The sequence below is a fragment of the Gopherus flavomarginatus genome, chromosome 2 (assembly GCF_025201925.1).
Source record: "Gopherus flavomarginatus isolate rGopFla2 chromosome 2, rGopFla2.mat.asm, whole genome shotgun sequence".
Lineage (NCBI taxonomy): Eukaryota > Metazoa > Chordata > Testudines > Testudinidae > Gopherus > Gopherus flavomarginatus.
The window spans coordinates 20817405-20838865 of NC_066618.1; the positions used below are offsets into that span (position 1 = coordinate 20817405).

General features: G+C 41.0%; 1 protein-coding gene across 4 annotated transcripts in view; it reads right to left on the bottom strand.

The window, feature by feature from the left end:
* The window catches only part of LMBR1 (limb development membrane protein 1), a 132179-nt gene that overhangs the window by 54933 nt on the left and 55785 nt on the right, over nucleotides 1–21461 (bottom strand). For 3 of the 4 annotated variants that reach the window (XM_050942262.1, XM_050942264.1, XM_050942263.1), the window contains exon 5: nucleotides 18230–18333. The exons of the other annotated variant lie outside the window; for it this stretch is intronic. In XM_050942262.1, coding sequence (XP_050798219.1) covers nucleotides 18230–18333 — 104 coding nt within the window. The remainder of the gene's footprint in view (nucleotides 1–18229; nucleotides 18334–21461) is intronic. 4 annotated transcript variants of the gene reach the window in all.

A 21461-nucleotide genomic window follows, 5' to 3' on the forward strand; every position in this document is an offset into this window, starting at 1 on the left:
GGAATCAATATAAGCGTGCTCAGGGATCGATATATCGCATCTAGATGAGACGTGATATATCGATCCCCGAGCAATCGATTGCTACCCGCTGATACGACGGGTAGTGAAGACGTACCCTTTGTCTTCAGTCCTGCTTCTTACCTCTGGAGGAACTTTGCTACGAACTGAAGCTCTGAACAAACGACCGAATGATTCCAGAGGACTTTCAAGCCAGCAAACTCACCAAAACTGCTAGAAACCTGATATATGGACTTTGGAGTCTTTGTATATATATGACTGCTTTACCAGTTAACATCTCTCTTCTTGTTCTTTCTTTGTAATAAAACTTTAGTTTTAGACACTAAAGGATTGGCTGGCAGCGTGGTATTTTGGGTAAGATCCAAACATATACTGACCTGGTCAGAAGAACATTTTGTATATGTGAGCAGAGCTTTGGGGTCAGAAGAACGTTTTGTACACGTGACTAGAGTTTTTTAAATAACTTCTCACTGTACTGGACCTAGGTGCTGATTGGGAGCCAGAGAACTGGAATGCAATAAAGGGGGCTGGGTGATTTCTTTTTTTGCTTCTTGATAACCAGTGGCCGGGATCAGCAGCACAGTTTGTGACTGGCTGGGGAGTTTAACTTCAGTGTTACCTACCACCAGCCTTGGGAGTATCTGCTCTCCCTTTTGCAGCCTGCCTCGACCTTGGCATTTCCAGTGAAGGCTACCCCGGGCACCACTGGTCACACTCTGTACACTGGAAAGCTTGATTCAAAACTGATTATTCTGTTTAGCAAGTTCAATATATTTTGTAGCTTATGCATATTTTACACAATACCAACCCTAAATTTCATATTTACAGAATAATTTCACTACCAGAAAATTATTCAATAAATATAGTTATTGTAGTCTCAAATAATGACGACAAGAAAACATTTGTTCACTGCCTGAAATGTTCAAGTTATGCTTTCAAGTCTTCATTTGTCAAGGGATCTCTGGCACAAAACATGGCGTGATTCTCACCATGTAGATTACCATTTCCTAACATTTGCAACTGCAAACCTTTGGGATCAGGTGGCTATGTTGGTGCCTAGTTAGATGACAGCTACAGGTAATCAGACATACAGAGTTAAAGCAGAGTTAAATCTGAACTCCTGCATCCATTTGGGGATTAGACAATATCATGATGGTGTAATTTAATGGAAACACACTTGAATTCTAAGAAAATCAGTTACATGTTGTGCACATGGCACGGATTATGATTTATATTGTACTTTTTTGTGTGTTTTCCAAGACTATTCCATACTTTATAGCATGGCTAACATCCTACGAGTCAAATTGGGACAGGCATCCATTACCAGTCTCCAGCAGGAAGGAGCAACTTAAATCCCCAAGTATACTCTCTTGGAAATTTGTGGACAACAGGTATTGACAGCAATTCTGAGTTTTCAAGGGAACAAAGCAAACCCACAATTAAAAGAAACTCTTACTAGGGTAAGATAATAAAAACTCTAGGTAATAGCTACAAACAGCCAGCAGGACACTATGACTAAGACTAAGATTTTGTCACGGACAGGTCATGGGCAATAAACAAAAATTCACAGAGCCGATGACCTGTCCGGAACTTAACTAAAAATAACCAGGGAGCAGGGCTAGGTAAGGGGGAAGGACGGACAGGCCGAGCCCCCTGCCATGGCAGAGGGGATAGCCCTGGCTCCAGCTGCAGCAGCCTCCCCCCCCCACACCCCGGGGTGCACAGACCCACTCCGAATCTGTTCACAGCTGTGGGACAGGGGTATGCAGCCCTGCTGCAGGCCCCGCCAAGCCCAAGACAGCAGGGTTGGGGAGAGCGGCCCCGGCTGCATCCCCCAGTGGAAGCCACAGGGCTGGGGCACAGGGCGCTGGCTGCAGTCCCTGCTCCAAGCCCACTACACTGCGGAAACGTTTTGCCAGCTGTTGGGAGGGGAGCAGTGGAGGGGAAGGTGCTTGTAAAGGCAGCACACGGGCAATCTTAAGTATTTTATGAAGGGAAGGGGCTTTGCTGCCTCATCTTGCCCACTGCTGCTCTTACTATGTAGCTTTCTTAACAAAGTAATAGCGGGTTAAGTCCCAGTGATCATCCAGCCAGGCTTCTGCCACTTTGTGCTGTGGCAGGGGGTGACAGCTGCGCTCCGGGGCTTGGTCGCATGGCCCAGCTACAGCTCCTGCTGGAAGGCGGCCCTGGCTGCAGAGCCCGCCAAGCCCTGGATGCCGCGGGGCTGGATGGCATGGCCCCGAGTGCAGCCCCCACCCCTTCAAGCCTGGGATACTGTGAGGTTGGGTTGCATGGCCCCAGCTGTGGCCCCCGGCAGAAGGCAGCCCCGGCTGCAGCTCCTGCCAAGATCAGGACTGCAGGACAGGGGCACAAGGCCCCTGCCGCAGCCCTGCACTACCCAAGCCCGGGACACCATGCAGCTGGGGCACATGGCCCCAGCGGAAGCTGCAGAGTCCTCCTGGTTCCTGCCCTAGTTGCACTGCAGGGGCACACAGTCCCACTTCCGCCTCCTGAAGTCCTACAAGTCATGGAGGTCCAGTAAAGTCACGGAATCCACGACTGCCATGATCTCTGTGACTAAATCGTAGCCTTATCTATGATCCATGTGACATATATTAACACTGATGCTGCTTCCAATCATGCTGACTAATATTGTCTAATTGTTTCCTTGTATTCCCATCTGTCTGTCTGTATGTATCCATGTGTTGTCACTTGTCTTACACTTAGATTGTAAGGTGTTTTGGGTAGGAACTGTCTTTTTGTTCTATGGGGTCCTGGTCTATGACTAAAGCTCAGACATTATGGTAATACAAATAATCACGAAGCAGGCAGACAGGCAATAAATGACCCAAAAAATAAAAAGATGGAACCCAAGACATGCCAATCACCGCCCTCACTAATCTGATCACATCTCCTTCCCCCTTGTCTTTTGATTAAAACTGTTTTGATTGAACCAGTGCAGGGACTGTCCGCCTCTGCATTTTGAAAGCACATCACATATTTACCACAGTCTAATTAAAAAATAAAAAACTGGTATAATGCTTTATCATTGCTGAATCAGAAGTGTTATCTAGTTATTAGTACAAGGCACTGAGTCTAGGAACCTGATTCTACTCTACCAATGAACTGCTGTGTGACCTTGGGAAACGTAGCTTAATCTTTATGAGACAAGGTGGGTGATGTTATCTCTTTTATTGGACCAACTTCTATTCTGAGCTACACAGAGGATGAAGAAGAGCTCTGTGCAGCTCAAAAGCTTGTCTATTTCACAAACAAAAGTTGGTCCAACAGAGGATATTACCTCACCCACCTTGTCTCTCTAATGTCCTGGGACCAAAAGGGCTACAACAACCCTGGATACACTACCACTTATGTGGGTATAACTTATGTTGCGAAGGGGTGTGAATAAACCACCCCCCGAACGACACAGTTACACGGGCCTAAGCGCCAGTGTAGACAGTGCTATGTCAGTGGGAAAGCTTCTCCTGATGATACAGCTGCCACCACTCGTTGCAGATGGATTAATTAAGTCAATGGGAGAGCTCTCCCCCATCGGCTTAGAGTGGCTACACTAAAGAACTTACAGCGGTGCAGCTGCATCCGTGTAAGCTCTCTCGTGTAGCCATAGCCTTAATCTTTGTGTCAGTTTCCACATCTTTAAAATGTGAAGATGTATTTCAGAAGGAAATGAAAGTGTCAACTTGTTTAATGCTTGTAAAACTATAAGGATATGCCACCTTCTTAAGAGACTAACAGGAAGCTAAGAGAAAATATAAAAGAACCAAATGTAGGATGTTACAGCCTACAACAGTCAGATGCAATGTAACCACCTTATTGCTGCAGCTGGTTGCCTTTCCATATACTGTGTATAACGTGAAACGGTAAATCCAGAACAGGAAAGTTTTGTTATAACCAGGCAGATACAGATAAGACAGCTGTTAAGAGAAAAGCCCAAATACAAAACTTTGAGGACTATGAATCTTAGTGAAAGACATCCTGAAATGTTCAGAGTTAGAATCTAGTATTTTAAATATTTCTCTTAGTTATGCCCTTTTGTTATGAAATCATGTTCACACAATTAAAAAATCCCTTTTACATGTCACCACAAAAGCAATTTGAGGCACTTGGACGAAAAGCAGTACAATCACATTCATTTGAGGTAAATGGCAACTTCTGCTTACAAAAAAGATGACATGCAAGTTTAACATTTTGGGTTGAGTTTCTTTAAAACAAAATGAGTAGAAAGCCTGTAGAAAACCACAAAATCTGAAATTTCTGTATTCTCCCCCTCCTCAACACTGAGGAAAAGTAACAAACAGCAAGCTATGCCAAAGGAGAGAGCTGTAAACCCAGATTTCCATTTAAATACTTTCACAAAGGCTTGTGGGTTACACATAATATTCCTTATTTAAATAAACTACGTTTTAAAAACAGGTTACTTTATTATAAACCTAATAAAGCATAGTTTAGCTTATTTACCAATGCTTGGTATTTTACATAAAAAGCAAGTTAGATCCCAAGTGAAGCAAGATACTAGGCTTAAACCAGGGGTAGGCAACCTATGGCACGCGTGCCAAAGGCGGCACGCGAGCTGATTTTCAGTGGCACTCACACTGCCCAGGTGCTGACCACCAATCCAGGGGGCTCTGCATTTTAACTTAATTTTAAATGAAGTTTCTGAAAAATTTTTAAAATCTTATTTACTTTACCTACAATAGTTTAGTTATAGATTATAGACTTATAGAAAGAGATCTTCTAAAAACGTTAAAATGTATTACCAGCACGCAAAACCTTAAATTAGAGAGTGAATAAATGAAGACTCGGCACACCACTTCTGAAAGGTTGCCAACCCCTGGTTTAAACTAAAACTATATGAATTAATGTTGATTCTGAAAATGTAATGTGTGGAACACGTAGCAAATACTACTCCTGAGACTTTAAGACATGTGGCTTTCGTTAGCAAAAAACACAGGAGAATGTTGAGGACATTTAGAATGCTCTGCTTCAGACTGGAAGTGTTTACAATTAGATTACGTCTGCTCAAAAACAAGTCACTTCTATTGTTAATCTAAAAAGGTGCCATAGTCCATCTGAAATACTGTGCTATATTTAAAAAAAAAAAAAAACTATGAAGGCACAGTCAAGTAGAGTAGAACACAAGTTCCATGAGATGCTGTTACTGCTAAGACCAATTGCTTTAACGCACAAGTAACAGGAAAACTAAGTATATAGAAAGTCCACTAACAACATTGAACCACACACCTGTCATTTTAATGTTTATCATTAATTTATTCTTAGTATTAGACTCTTACAGAAGCATACAAATAAAGAAAACTCCAATAAAAGGTAAAGGTGACATTAAGTCTATGCTGGAAATCAACACTGAAGGTGGGAAGAAGAAAAAAATGGATTCATAAATAGGCATTTTGGCTAGGTTTGTGAGACTACTGAGAATGTTAATATTTTGGAATTCATCATAACCTGAAAAGCAAGTTCACATTTTTCAAAACATTACATATGAGCACACTGTATGTAGCAGAAGTTTAGGTTGTAAAAGATATAGCTGGTGAGTAGAGTGAAAGCTCAGAGATTACTGTTCCTGGCATGCTGCACTAGAAAATAGTTAAAGATACAGGAATAGATCCCAAAACACTCTAGCTTTATAGATGGTTCCCACCTACCTATGTGCAAGAGCAAATCAAACAGAAGCTCCCAGTAGAGACACAGGTAGAAGGTTAAAAGATTTCCAACTATATTATAATTTAATGTATGCTTTTAAGTAAAAAGCATGAGGACATTTAGGGAGTTTTCTTTGTAAATATTTCCTTCAGTTAGTCATTGTATTTCCGATCCTCTTTCTCTAATGAAAAAAGTTAGTTTTATGGAACATATGACCAGCCTGTCATATCTTGGTTTTCTAACTACGCAATACAAGTTTTCCACCTCTCCCCAGAAACAAACAAACAAACAAAACAAAAACAATTTTAACCTGCTTATGCCAGCTATAGACCTGATCCTGCAAGTTACTCTGCCTGGAGAGAATTTTTGTTTCCCCAAGAAACCCAACTGACATGGAGTTCCACACTGCTACATCCATGCAGAGTAACTTTCAGGACAGAGACCTTAAATCTATAGTCTATTACTCTGCTTGCTTATCTAGCTCCTAATTAAGAAAGCTATTATTTATTCATGAAAGCAACCAGGCAACAATTAGTCTTTTATCACTTACTCTCTGAACCACAAGCAATATCAAATGTTATAACCATTTGTTCATCTTCCTCAACCATCTCTGCACAAAAAATTGCAACACAGGTTCATCAAACTATTAGCCTCCTTACGTTGAAACCTGTCCCGACAACACACGTCTACCATGATGCCCAAGTGCGAGTCAACCAAGACATTTTATAGAACAAACATTTATTTATAACTACAAAAGAAAATGTTCAACCATGCTAACTACATGCTTTTGCTCAGTAACCCCATAATTTCATTTCTGACTATCACGCACCTCCAATTCATGCTTATTTTTATCCTTTTAACTCACATGTAAAATTAGGCCTTGAACCTGCAGAAACTTAGGCATGTTACTCACATGTGTAAGACCCACAGGATCAGGGATTCTAAATTTTAGACTTTACTAGACAACGATCTCATGTAATTTATATGTATTGGGAGGTCTCAAGTAAAAGTCCAGATACTGTAATATAAAATATTTACCTTCAACACTCATGACCACATCCATTTTTGAGCTCTATCTAGCCACTTCAGGTTCAGTTAGCTACTAAGACAGACAGAAGGCAGAGCATGCCAGCTGGAGCCTTTCAAAAACGGCAGGACGACAGGGCAGACAACACCCTCTACTACTTATATACATAATGGTTACCAATAGAGTTTGTTACTAAATAAGAAAATATCTCTGGTACTACTACATTATCCATTTATATGTTTCTTGATTTTTGTTTATTTTAAACACAAGAAGGAAAGGGGCTTGCCCTTCCATACTCCCTATGAGATAAATGAGGAAAAATTTAAAGCTTGCAAGGAGGGCTGCAAAGAGAAGAAATGTATTAAATGTAAAAGACATCCTGAAGATAATTTATGAATAATTTCATAAAATATTCTAGAAATTAAGATGTATGTGACTCAGAAGTTTAAATATAACTATAAATTAAATGCAGCATAGAATCCTGTGGCACCTTATAGACTAATAGACGTTTTGGAGCATGAGCTTTCATGGGTGAATACCCACTTCATCAGATGCATGTCAGATCCAGACTAACACGGCTACCCCTCTGATACTATAAATTAAATATATCTACAGGTATTAATGTATGTTGAAACTTCTCATCTTCCACTTCCTCCCACCTCATAAGCTCCTGTTATGCTTAAATAGTGGAGGGGCCAAATGAGCTCCATGCTATGAATTGTAAGCCACATTCTGCTTTCAGATGTGCATGCACTATTATCAGTGACTTCAATGGAAGCAATGTGTGTATTCAAAGCCAAAGCATGGCACCATGCTTATTGCAAGATCTATACTTAAACACAGCCCTTAATTATCCACATTGTGTTTATCTTCAAATGTACTGGTTACATGTTTGTCCAACAACTGTTAGTTTTAAGTATGCTCTTATTTATTAGAAAAAACTGATTGAGCTACTAGAATCTACTTACCAAATCAGAATCCCAGAATAATCAAGATCCCCTTCCTAACCAAAAACCAATAAAAATTTTTAAGCGGCTTGATTTTTAATGACTTAGGGGTTTTTTTTAAAAATTGACCTGATATCTGAACTTAAGATGTTAGCTCATGTCAAAAATACCCCCCAAAAAAACAAACAGCTGCCTTTGATGTGACTGATTAAACAACTTTTGTCTCTGGTACTACTAATGGAATGAGTAAATGGGTTGTAATATAATGTAAAATAATTCAGTTACATACCAGTAAACATTTCACTGAGATCAGAGTACTAAAGATTTAGTTCATGCTGAATGATTTTATAGCCAAATAAATATGAGCTTAAATGCCAAATAAACACACACTCCTAACAGCACACCTCACAGCTATTTGGTAAGCCATTATTCACAGTGGCCTGTGGGTACCGCAGTCAGAGGTTAAAGCAGACATAAAATGTGAAGCAAAATGCTGCTTCCAAATAAAGTTCAAGACCCTTCTTCCAACTTCAAATAATTTTTCTGGAAAACAGAGTACAAAAGTCTAGTAAAATGAATATCAAATAGATTTTATTTAAGGGTGTTCTCATATTAGAGTTAAACTTATTTACAGTGTTCTTGTTTCTAGTTTTAGCTGTAGCAAAATTATAGTAGAAGCGACCATTTTCCCTATAATATTTTTTGCTGTCTGACCTGCGGTAACATTTTAACTGAGAAAATTCAACTGATTTTAACGGTGACTAAATACTTCAAATGAAAGCCAACAGCTGCAATTATGGAAGCCTTAAGGAAAGTGCTAAAAAAACATAACAAATAGCTTTACAGTACTCCTAGACTCTACATAATTAATCCAGTGAATACTACTGGTACATGAAGCAAAACTTGGAGCATTCCTCTGTTTTAAAAATAACTAAGGGTATGACTAAAACAGATTTCCATTCCCTCTCCCATTAAAAAAAAAAAGGGGGGGGGAGAGATAATAAAGTTGTAAAGTTCTCCAAAGTTGTTATTTTGTGGTTTAGTTTGGCTGAGATCTCCAATAAAGCAACCTATGGACTGCAAAATATAAGCACCAGAGATTAATAGCCTCAAATTGATAAATCACTTTCTTGTGATGCTATATGAATTTAATGTTAATACACAAATTAACATAACTTAGAAAAGGGTCCTTGCTACTGATAAATTAGTACTATTAAATGTTAATGAGTAACAGAAAAAACATGTTAGTTGCATATTACACCTTCTGAACAAGTTGCAGTGGACTGCTTTTCGGAAGGAGGGGGCAAATTAAAAAGGTGATTAAAATCATCTGTTAATCTATATTTGATTTTCTGAGTTTAATTTAAAAATACCTAAAATGCAAAATATAGGTCCCTATTTTTGGCTTTCTGTTTCAGGCATTTTAAAATGTGTGCTCTTAAAACTCTTCCTGCCCATTATCAGTAATGACAAGAGGACTATGTTCCTTTTAAAATTTACATCTGGACTGGAATCGATATACCAAATTTTTGTTAACGATTCAAAAAGAACCAAATTATATGGCTAGCACAAATAGGGCTTTACAGTACTACAGAAATTCTAGCAGGCACTTACATAAAGTGCCGCTATTGTAGCAAAATGTTTTGGACAATGGTCTGTCTCATCTATCTTCAGTGCAAAAATAAACTGCTGCATTTTTTAGATGTATTCTTATTAAAATAAGCCTCATTGAGGCTTTGGGGGGGATATTATTGAGAGAGGGATGGGGCACTAGCTGTCACAACAATAGCTGGTGAAATATTACTCTATTTTCTGTAATAAACACCAAGATCAAAACATTATGCAAGTTAAATTTCCTTGAAAGGTTCCCAGCAGGAGTTTTCCTTTTTGTTTGTGCAGTACATGATTTCCTCTCACCCACCAAAAAAAAAAAAAAAAAAAGCCATACCAAGAATGTGTATGTGCCACTAACACTAAGCAGCACTTCCTTAATCACTCATTTCCAACAATTTATGGATGATCAGTGGCAAAAACGAGCAAAAATAATGAAAGAATCCAATGAAAGCTCACTGAGACAAACTAGCTTGGACTTCCTACTCATTTCTCTGTCTCTTTAAGATGGGGGCCTGATACAAATTAGCCACTGGGGGGAAAAAAGTCATCTGGTCATAAAATACAGTACAGGGTCACTTTTATGTAAGTTTGCCAAAAGGGACATAAACCAGGACAATTTCAAACTGTGACACAGGATAGAAGTATATTAAAAAAATCTTTGTTCCTCCTCTATTGTGCTGTCATGTTGCTCAGCTTTATAGACATTCCGAGCACCAGCACTGGCCTCTTCGCTTCCACCTGGTCTACCTAATTAATTAAGCAAGGAAGTTACCTCAAATTTTTGTACTATTTGCTTTTATTATCAAGCACTGCTTTTGATGTTCTAGGAGTTAACCTCTTAATCCACAGACTCTGTGTGCTGTGTTATGAACATTTTGGGATGTCTGGATAATTTGGATAATTGGTCAGGATGTTGCTGTCGCTCATGTTAAACTTTATGCCATAACTTCAAGTATAAAGATTGGTATTAAGGTAAAGTACAGCACAAAGACTTTAAAAAGTCTACAGTTATGATTCAGCAATACCTAAATATCAGTTTGTCACTGTGACGAACAAAAGTACACCACTTAGAATTTCTTACAAGTAAATTACTCCTAACGTCTTTGTCTTTAACTTCAAAAATGAAACTCAAATAAGTTGAAGTGACATCAAAATAAGCCATAGTATAAAGGTCAAGTTAGAGTGGCTATATACTCCTCAAAATGCACACTCACTTCAAACATCAGTACGTACATACACTCGATTCATAGTCTGCTGGCACACCTGGAAGCTTTACTACTGCGAACTGTAGATACACATTCTGCAGATTCAGATATTTCATGTCTCTTTTGGGGAAGCAGATGAAGGAAGGAGTTATTCTGGACAGGAGGAGACATGACTGACAACAACTACTCTACCCTACACAAGTGTTCCAGCATGATAAATAAACATTGATAAACAACAAAGAGTGAGGAGTGTCTCAACAAAAGATATCTATAAGCACAGTTTTCCATCAGAGTAGGCAACTTCTTCAGAAGAAAGGGGAGAGAATTTAAACAAATATAAGAAAGAATGTTATTTTAGTCACCTGCTCAATTATAATAAACATTGTCAAATTCATGCAACTTATGTAGCTGAATACTGTAACATTCTGGTATTTACACTGACAATCATGAAACATATCGCAAAGTAGGCTGACAAATGGTGTAAGTTTTTTTTATTGAAAACCAATATATATTCTAGTATTGCTGCCTTTTTACAATTATTTTCCTACGGTCTAGAGTGACAGTAAAATAAAGAAGAACATAGAGAAGGCTACAGCTGCAATAAAATGGAACCACACTGTAGTAAGGAAGAGAAGAAAGGCCATTTAAGACCTTTAAAATAGGACATAGTCAACCCCCTTAGGCCTAAAATGTCCTGTTTGAATTAACATAGTGGTTTAATTAAAAACTAGGCAGAGAATCATGTTTAGTTTGATTTTGAGTACATAACCTGCATCCGTCCATGGTGAGTAGTTAATTTCCGTATCTCCATCTCTGCGCAATACGCAAATGGCTGTTTTGTTTTGGTTTTTTTAAACTGTTGCCCAGGGGAATCAATAGAAGTCTATAAGAGGGGCCATGTGCCATTTAGAAGGTATACTAGCAAGTAAGGGGAAAAAAGCCACAGTAAATTAGTGAGTGGTTAAAAAATAAACCAATCTAGATTAATCTCATTTAAACTGAAAAAAGGTTGTAATATTTCTGTATCAAAATCATTAAATAGGAAAGTTATGCATGATACGAATAGTGCCAACAAACTCGCTAGCTATGTGCTATGCCACAACTTCCAATGTAATTTCGGCCAAGGGAAAACCCTCAGTGTTAAAACACACACAAAAATCCAATTTCAGCACAAAAGCATATATACAGACAAGTGGGCTTTTATAGACCCATGTTAAAGGCTAACATACCTATACAAAATCACAGAACTGAGGCAAACAAAGTTAACTAAATGAGGATACAATACATTTAGTACTGTACTACTCTACAGCTGGGCAAATAAACAGTTACCTACCTTTCATAACTGTTGTTCTTCGAGATGTGTTGCTCATGTCGATTCCAATTAGGTGTGTGTGCATACCGCATGCACAGTAGCCAGAAGGTTTTCCCGCTAGCAGTACCTGTCAGGTCAGCTCAGGTGCCCCCTGGAGTCGCACCTCTATGGTGTCGTATACATCGTCCTGCCGAACCACCGCCACTTCACTTCCTTCTTGCCACCACTGCTCCGACAGAGCAGTAGGAGGTGGGTCCTGGAATGGACATGAGCAACACATCTCAAAACAACAACAGTTATGAAAGGTAGGTGACCGTTTTTTCTTCTTTGAATGCTTGCTCATGTTGATTCCAGTTAGGTGACTCCCAAGCAGGAACTCGGAGGCGAGGTCGGAGCTCATGGGTTTGCTAATTGGAGCACTGCTCTGCCGAAGGTTGCATCATCTCTAGCTTGCTGGGTGATGGCATAGTGCACGTTAAAAGTGTGGACTGAGGACCAAGTCACAGCCCTGCAAATTTCCTGGGTCAGAACCTGGGCCAGAAACGCCGCTGATCCTGCCTAAGCTCTGATGGAGTGCGCTGTCAGCATGGGGGCAGGTATTTTCTCTAATCGTAGCATGTCTGGATACCTGATGTAATCCACGATGAAATTCTTTGAGAAGAGACTGGGAGCCCCTTCATTCTGTCTGCTGCTGTGCCAAATAGTTGGGTAGATTTCTGAAACGGCTTCGTCCATTCGATATAGAAAGCTAACACCAGGTGAAGTTTTTGTTTGCGTGTGGCTTAGGATGAGAGACTGGAAAAAAAAAATGTCCTGATTAACATGAAACTGGGAAACAACCTTCGAGAGGAAGGCTGGGTGTGGCCAAAGCTGAACCTTGTCCTTATAGAAGACTGTGTAAGGAGGCTCAGATGTTAGGGCCTTAAGCTCAGACACCCTCCTGGCAGATATTATGGCCACCAGAAACACTACTTTCCATGAGCGAGAGAGCAAAGAGCATGTCGCGAGTGGTTAAAAAGGGAGCCCCTATTAGTCTGAAAAGAACGAGGTTAAGATCCCAGGCTGGGATCCATTATTATACTTGAGGATATAGCCTGTCAAGTCCTTTAAGAAAGCATCCAATCTCCTGTCATCTCTCTTGGATGTAGCTGGCATACATGCAGGCGTATCCCAGACTGCTTTGGCAGGTTCAAGGAAGTTCTCATTTAGAAGCATAGCCCCTCTAACTGGTGAAGGATATCCAGAAATTTAGGCTATTTCTCCTGGATAACTTCTAGCAGAAAGTCCTGTGTTTCTGCTATCCTTTTCATTAGGTCTTGAAAGACCTTGAACTCACCTATCGAGGCCATTGCTGGAGGGCTGACAGCCTCATCCACAGAAGACGACAATATGGCAGGAAGTGCTTTGTGCTCCTATTCAGAGCAGATATAATAGCCTCCACTGTCCTTCTTTTGACCTTCTAAAAGCTGTGGATGACAACTGAGAAGTTTGGGGAGGTTAGATATATTTCCTGGATTGGAAGAGGATTGGCTCTTGATGCTGGTTTTCTGGAGTTGGGATTCAGAACCCAGGACGACCAATATGGCTATGACTTGTTCAAATAGTGGGGGGAGGGATACAGATCAGGGTATTCCCTATGTCACCCTGAGCTCTTCTTAGCACCTGACCCATTCATATTCTAGACTTCCTCCCAGACTCCTACTATGCCACCCCTGTGGGAGATGGGGCATGGGAAAAGGAAAAAGTCTCCACTATGTTCTGCTGAGAAAGAGAAAAAATAAACATCCTCTAGGGGAGGAGCAGTTCTGTCAGCCATGTCTTGTTTAAAGCATGGGGATGTCAGCACTAATAAGACAACTGGAGATGTGGTGACTGAGGCACTGCAGATTTCATGATAAACTTCCTTAAGCACTCCAGACCCACTGAAAGGTCACTTGGTGCCACAAACTTTTAATGCAGAAATGGTGAGCACTGAAGCTTCTTAGCATCAGCAGTTACCCACGGCGGTAGCTGATGTCAGTACTAAAAGGGAAGTGCTCAGTGCCAAGGCTCTGAATACCAACTGCTGTGCAGAGTTGTGCCGATGATTTGGCCTCAAGGGCAGTGCAGTCTTTGCGGTAAGAGGAACCATCTAGGCCGTCTTCCTCTTTGGCACAGCAGTGCCAGAGCAGGTCTCCAATTTACAGCTCTTGATAGAAGCCCGGGGAGAGTTATGGCTTTAGTGATTCCTACTGGGAGTTCGAGAATGCAACCGATGCCTAGCTCCTTCCTGCTCTTTCAAATGCAGCTGATGAAGGGATCTATAAGAACAAGTGGCCCAGGAGCCCAGGAACAAGTCACAGCACACAGAGGCAGTCGGAGGAAGCAACTGATCTATCTGGTGAGTCTCTCAAGGTCAGAGGTGACTTGCATGGGCTTCTCAAGGAGCAAGAATTTGAGTCTTGCTTCCCTTGACTTCTAGATGCACTTCAAGGAGGAACGGAATATAGAATAATGCTTCAATATGTGTCCCACCTCAAGGCAAATGAGACATCAGGAGTATCCATCACTAACAGGCATAACCAAGTCACAAGAGGGACAGTTCTAAAACCCTAGTAACATGGTGTCTGTGTCAGAGAAGATGAGACTGGGAGGGGGAAAAAAAACTAACTATGAAGTTGGATTTTATTTTTGTTTTAAGTCAATGGGTAAAGGAAACCTAATTCAACTAACTATGCTAACATTAACTATGACTAAATCTAAAGTTAAATCTCATCCAGCAAGGACTAGGGTCACTGCACATGGTTCCATCTTGCAGCCTCGGTGGGTGAGCAGGAACTGAATGGTAGTTGAGTTCACTATACTCTTCATGACCTTGGCTACAGGGGGCACAAGAGTACCCATGAATGCTGCTGTGCAAAAGGAATCCAATCTTGAGCACATGCACACCAAGAGTGAAATCTGTGTGGACCATCACCTCAAGAAGAATCTTTTGTTGCTCTGAGCAGTTTAAATTATACCATCTTTATTGTATTATTGTAGATACTGCCTTTCTATACAAGTTTTAGTATTTATTTTTACTTGGGATGGCTGTATAAATTATTCAAAAAGCAGTGATGTTATAATACCAAATATGGTATTATTAAAAAATTAGGTATTTGGGGCTGCATTCTCTCCTGCAGCAGAGCTCTGCTCAGCACAGAAGGATGGATGGGATATCACGGAACAAGACAAGGTTCCCTAATTAAGAAGTTAATCTGTGATCCTGATCCAACTTAGAGCAGTTGCCGGGGTCCTCTATTTGTGCCACTAGGTTACGGCCCTAAATTAACCCTATGCAAGCAGGGGACTGGCATAGTAAAGCTCTGCTCTGCCTCACCCCCAGAAAGGAAGAGGGCTGGCAAGTGTAAGCTCCAGATTTGGTACATATGTGCAGCAAGAATTTTCCCTCCTACAACAGGGGAATTTGCACTCAGATCCCTTTATGCCATCTGAGTGATGCAAAGAAGCCACAGCTGTTGCATTCTAATGCAAAACTAACTGTGATCTCACTTGCTTTTATATCAACAGACCAGCATATTTGACTGTCACATATTCTATACATTTGGGCAGTTAATCTGTCTCAAGACTGCTAAGACCATTAAGGTTTTGTGTTAGAGTACAAGTTTGATGTAGCTCGGGTGCATATTGCTTTTTGGTATCAGCTGAAGATGGAAGTGAAACCTTATGGAGTAAGGGAGTACATTATCAATAGTACCGTAGACAATATTACGGTGGAAAGGAATGCTTCCATTCTTTTATGGCTGGGGAAGGGGAAGGTGAACTGCCACAACTTAAACGGTTTCTAAACAGTTTTTGTTGCCAATTTCTTGGGTTTTCTATACAGCATCGGTGTACCTCAGTGGACACTTCCCCAGAGTAAGAGCTGTACCTACCTGGGAATCAGAGGGAGAAACAGAGCTGATGGTCCTGCTCCTGACTACCTCAACACTCCTGAAAAGTGCGTGTGGTTGTGATGAAAGAGTAAATTCTTTATAACATTGTATTCTTGTTTAAAGGTTAATGAAGGTATACATCAGGAACAATCCTCCATGCTTAGATGGAGGATATGACATAACCTGTCAGTTGGAGGGAATCTCCGTGAAAGAGACTGCATCCATTACTGCCTGAAACACTCTGTAGCCTCTCACACACTTCTGGAAAATGGCTGTGGCCTGGAGAACAGGCTTCCTGTATTGCTCCCACTTCCTCTGGGCCCTCCATCATCACCAGTATGAAGCATACTTCTCATCCCACAAACATGCCAATGTGGGACACCTGTAAATGTGACTGCTGCCATCTTGGCCAACTGAGGACTAAATTGATGATTTCCAGAGCTAAAGGAAAAGATGCCTTTACAGCCTGTGACAAAGAGCCAAGCTCTCAAGATGAGAGCTGTCACACTGCCCTGGAAGATGCAGGTCTGATTCTTAACCAAGGTACACGTATCCCTAGGGATCCTCCACATATTTAGATCGGTGTTTCTCAACCTGGGGGTTGTGACCCCCAGCGGGAAGTTACGGGGGGTTGCAAGTGCTGGGCCAGTATTGGGGCTGGCAAGCATGGCAACTGCCTAGGGCCCCATGCCACATGGAGCACTGCAAAGCTAAGCTACATGTTTCAGCCCTGAGCAGCAGGGCTTGGGCTTCAGACAAGGCTCAAGTATCACACTGAAATGTAAGTACAATATTTATATTCCAATTTATTTATTTTATAATTATATGGTAAAAATGAGAAAGTAAACAATTTTTCAGTAATAGTGCGCTGTGACATTTTTGTCTTTTTATGTCTGATTTTGTAAGCAAGTAGTTTTTAAGTGAGGTGAAACTTGTGCTACGCAAGACAAATCAGACTCCTGAAAGGGGTACAGTAGTCTGGAAAGGCTGAGAACCACTGTTTTTATAGATTAGGCGCAGAGGGACACACAACACACTACTATTCACTAGTTAAAACAGAATACTGGTGATCACCAATCATGGATTCTATTTCTGGCTCTGGAAGATGAATGTGATTTATAGTGGTGAGATATGGAATAATGCAAAGTAGTTTAGTCACTCTGAATAGCAGTACAGTGTAGTGGATACTCAGGATCTGTACCTGCGTGACCTTGCATAAGCTTCCTGCTAACTTATTTATAAAGATAGGGTGAGGGGAGAGTTCATAAGCTCTTTCATAGCTGTCTTCAAGGCTGGGGTTCACAGTCTAACTAAACTGCATGAGAAATTAAACAACATTTAGGAGAAGCAAAGGAAAACGTCTTTCTTTCTCCCCATCACCCTTGCTGGATGCGAGTTATGGTGTTCATGCTACAGCAGATTTGTCATCAAATTAAAACTGAGCAGGTTCACATTGGCACACATGTTTTCCATTATGGCTGAAGAGTTATAAAATACTCTATACACAAACACTATATATGTATAACTGATATTCTAGGAATCACCACAAGGAGAACCATATAGACACGGGACAGGTCCTGGAGTGATTTAGATTTCTTTCAGAAGGAGTACAAAGGAAGACAGTGAAATAAAAAGTTACAAAAAGGGATAATTTTTAGACTTATTCTCTGTATGGATTCATTTTTCACCAAGTGACTATGAAAATTCAAAGAGAGTTCAAAGTTTATATTTTGTGTATAGTCTTTTCCCATTTCAATGGGATCTGTACAATATAAAGATTTAAAGCTCCTGCTAAAACTCAACTCTAACACTAGCTTAACTATGGTACAGGTGCCGTTGCACTGTAACATCAAGAATCCCGGAAGTCTTCTCCACTTCCATGTACACTGTTTATATCTTAACCTCTTCAGGGCAGTCCCTGACTGTATACTATGTCTTGTACAACACTGAGAACATTTAAAATTACTTAATAAATAATTATATCAAACAGCAAATAAGGAGTATATACAGATGTGCCACCAAAATTATAAGGGCTTCTCTACACTTGAAACGCTACAGCTGCGTAGCTGTGGTGCTTCCGTGTAGACACTACCTATGCCGATGGGAGGGATTCTCCCAATGGTGCAGGTAAATCCACCTTCCTGAGAAGAATCCATCAACCTAGTGCTATCTACACTGGGGTTAGGTCAGCTTAACTACATCACTCAAGGGTGTGGATTCTTCACAGCCCTGAGCAATGTACCTGGCTTGATCTAACTGTTTAGTGCAGACTAGGCCTAAGAAATTCAATAAAGTATGTAATTAGGTTATTACAATAAAACAAGTTCAAGGAAACTAGCCCATAACAGTGGTCCAAACTATACAGAAGCCAATGAATTTTTTTGCTACTGTAGGCTATCCTTTGCAGTCACACTGTAAATGAAAAATCGTGATTTGCATGATGCTATTGTAATTACGGCTTTGGGACTTGGTATTTATGAATTAATAATTCTACAAATAATATATTTACCTACCTTTTTTAAGCCAGCAAATCCTTCTGATTCCAGAAAGAAGAAGGCAAAGGGCATCAACACAAATAAACAAAGATTGGAAAAAAGGGAAGCAAGATTCCACAAACCTGCAACAAATCAGAAGAAAATGTTTACATTACTTTTCAAAACTGAAGACTCTTTAAATAATACTTATTAAAATTCCTGACATCGCTATACTGCCTTTCAACTAGATGGGCTTTATATGGGTAAATACAGAGCATGTATAATAATTTATGTATAAATATAAATGAAGATCTGACATATACATAAGATTCATATAACCCATCACTGAAAGGCAGCAACCTCAAGTCCTGAAATTTTAAGCCAAAAGTCAATACCTAATTGAAACTGCAGGGAAGTTTTGAAGACAGACTGCAATAAGTAAAACTGTATTTTTCTACAGTATCCTTTCTTGTGAAAAGTGACCAGGGATTTTTAAGCTACAAAGACAGTTCTTTAAAATTTATTAATATGTTTCCAAGGGCCATATTTACAAAGGTGTTTGAGGCCTAAGCAATGGGAGTTAGACACTTAATTTGGGCACTTTTATAAATCCGAATAGGTACTTACCTACATCTTCACATGCTTAAATACCCTTGTATATTTCAACTCAATAGCCTAGTGCTCAAGCAGCTTCCTGAACACCAGCACAATACCGATTCTAAGGTAAGTGTCATCTGCTAAATGACTAACCCCATTTGCTGCAGAATACGGGGTTTTTCTTTGAAGTGTTCCATTTGACATCAAATAGTAACCCTGAATTGCTTAGTTTGTGAAAATTGAAGAGATTATACCTCAAGATGGTACAGTTTCAGGCTACAGATCATTTTTAAGCTGACTATACACAATAATAATTTCCAGTACATGGTCTCATCCAGCACTGATTCTTGGAAGGTTCAGTTCTACTCTCTCTCCTATTCTTCCCTTTAGAGGAGACTGAGGCACAACATACTTTAATGCCAGCAATACACAGATAACACCATCTCTACATCAAATGCAGATATTGCCATTTTACCCATGTCTAACTGAAATCAGCAGCTGGCTAAAACAGAACAAAGGCAAGGCAGAGGAGGTGATGGTTAGAAGGTCTGAAGGGATTACCCTAGACCTCCACTTGGGCATCTGTGCAATAATCAAGATTTTGCAAAGTCTCAGAGATCTTCTGGATAAAGTCACTGGTGGTTAGACACATTTCTCCACTATTCTCATCTCCAGCTGTGCAGGACACTGTGTTCCTCCTTATCAGGTTCTGACTTACCCACAGTCTACCCAGACTACAGTCACCAATAAACTTGAGTACTGCCACACACAGTGCACTTGGGGATGAAAACTGAAGCCACAAGGCAGCTGCAATTGAGTCTCATTTAAGAAACACAGGCTGCAAGAAAACATTACTCCAGAGATTTGCACGCTCTCCAACCTCCTCCAACACAAAATGCACTTCAAAATCCTACTCTAGATCTCCCAAGTCCTAAATAGGCTGGGGAATCAACTCTCAGGAATGGTCCCTATCGTTCTAAAACCCAGCATGAGAGCAATGATCAAACAGAGTGTGCCCAGAGAGTGAGGGTATGTCTACATCTACAATTTTGCAGCGCTGGTTGTTACAGCTGTATTAGTACAGCTGTATAGGGCCAGCGCTGCAGAGTGGCCACACTTACAGCAACCAGCGCTGCAAGTGGTGTTAGATGTGGCCACACTGCAGCGCTGTTGGGCGGCTTCAAGGGGGGTTCGGGGAATGCGAGAGCAAACCGGGGAAGGAGACCAGCTTCCCCGCGGTTTGCTCTTGCGTTCCCCGAACCACCCTGCAAACGGCAGGGAAGGAGACCTGCTTGCTCGGGGTTCGGGGAACGCGAGAGCAAACCGCAGGGAAGGAGACCTGCTTGCTCGGGGGTTCGGGGAACGCGAGAGCAAACCGGGGAAGGAGACCAGCTTCGCCGCGGTTTGCTCTCGCGTTCCCCGAACCACCCTGCAAACCACAGGGAAGGAGACCTGCTTGCTCGGGGGTTCGGGGAACGCGAGAGCAAACCGGGGAAGGAGACCAGCTTCGCCGCGGTTTGCTCTCGCGTTCCCCGAACCACCCTGCAAACCGCAGGGAAGGAGACCTGCTTGCTCGGGGGTTCGGGGAACGCGAGAGCAAACCGCAGGGAAGGAGACCTGCTTGCTCGGGAGTTCGGGGAACGCGAGAGCAAACTGGGGAAGGAGACCTGCTTGATTACCAGAGGCTTCCTCAGGTATGCTGGGATACCTGCTTATTCCACGGAGGTCAAGAAAAGAGCTGGTAAGTGTCTACACTTGATTACCAGTGCTGGATCACCAGCGCTGGATCCTCTACACCCGAGACAAAACGGGAGTACGGCCAGCGCTGCAAACAGGGAGTAGCAGCGCTGGTGATGCCCTGCAGATGTGTACACCTCCTAAGTTGCAGCGCTGTAACCCCCTCACCAGCGCTGCAACTTTGTGATGTAGACAAGCCCTGAGGCTTCCAGGAACAAGAATATTTATGGCACACTCATATTTGAAATGCCATTCCTTAAGTAACAGATTGAGCTCAGATCTTACCACCTTTATAGTGGCATAGAAATGTAGGGCTGGGAAGGACCTCAAGAGGTCATCTAGTCCATATCCATGTGCTGGACACAGGATTAAGCCTTCCTACAACAAAAGAAGTGTGATAGCACGAACATCATAGTGATGTTTAACGTGGGGAGCTATGGAAAAAAGCTCAGTCTTTTGAAATGGGGTTTTAGATTATGTTCTCAATTTTACTAGTGCCAACACACCACAGCAATGGGTACACTAAATACACACACTTGAAGAGTGAACTACTGTATGATAGAAACATCACTGAGTCTTCAAACATACCTATTCTCATAGTGGCAATTTCAAAAATGAAAAATTAACATCTTTTAGATGACATGTTTCAACATTATAATTATTACCAGAAGTCTTCTGTAAGATATTTTTAATATACTTACTTATATTTACTACACAATGTTGTTATATGGTTATTGTTTTATTTGCAATGAAACATAAGAGCTTTTACTGAACAGTCATATGGAACTTAATTCCTACATCAGTGGCTGTAAAAGGGAAACTTATTTTACAATGATTTTCATGATCCCATAAGTATCATTGTACAAAGCAAAAATGATTTTTCCATACATTTCAAATGTTTATATTACTGGTTCTCAACCCGTGGCCTGCGGACTGC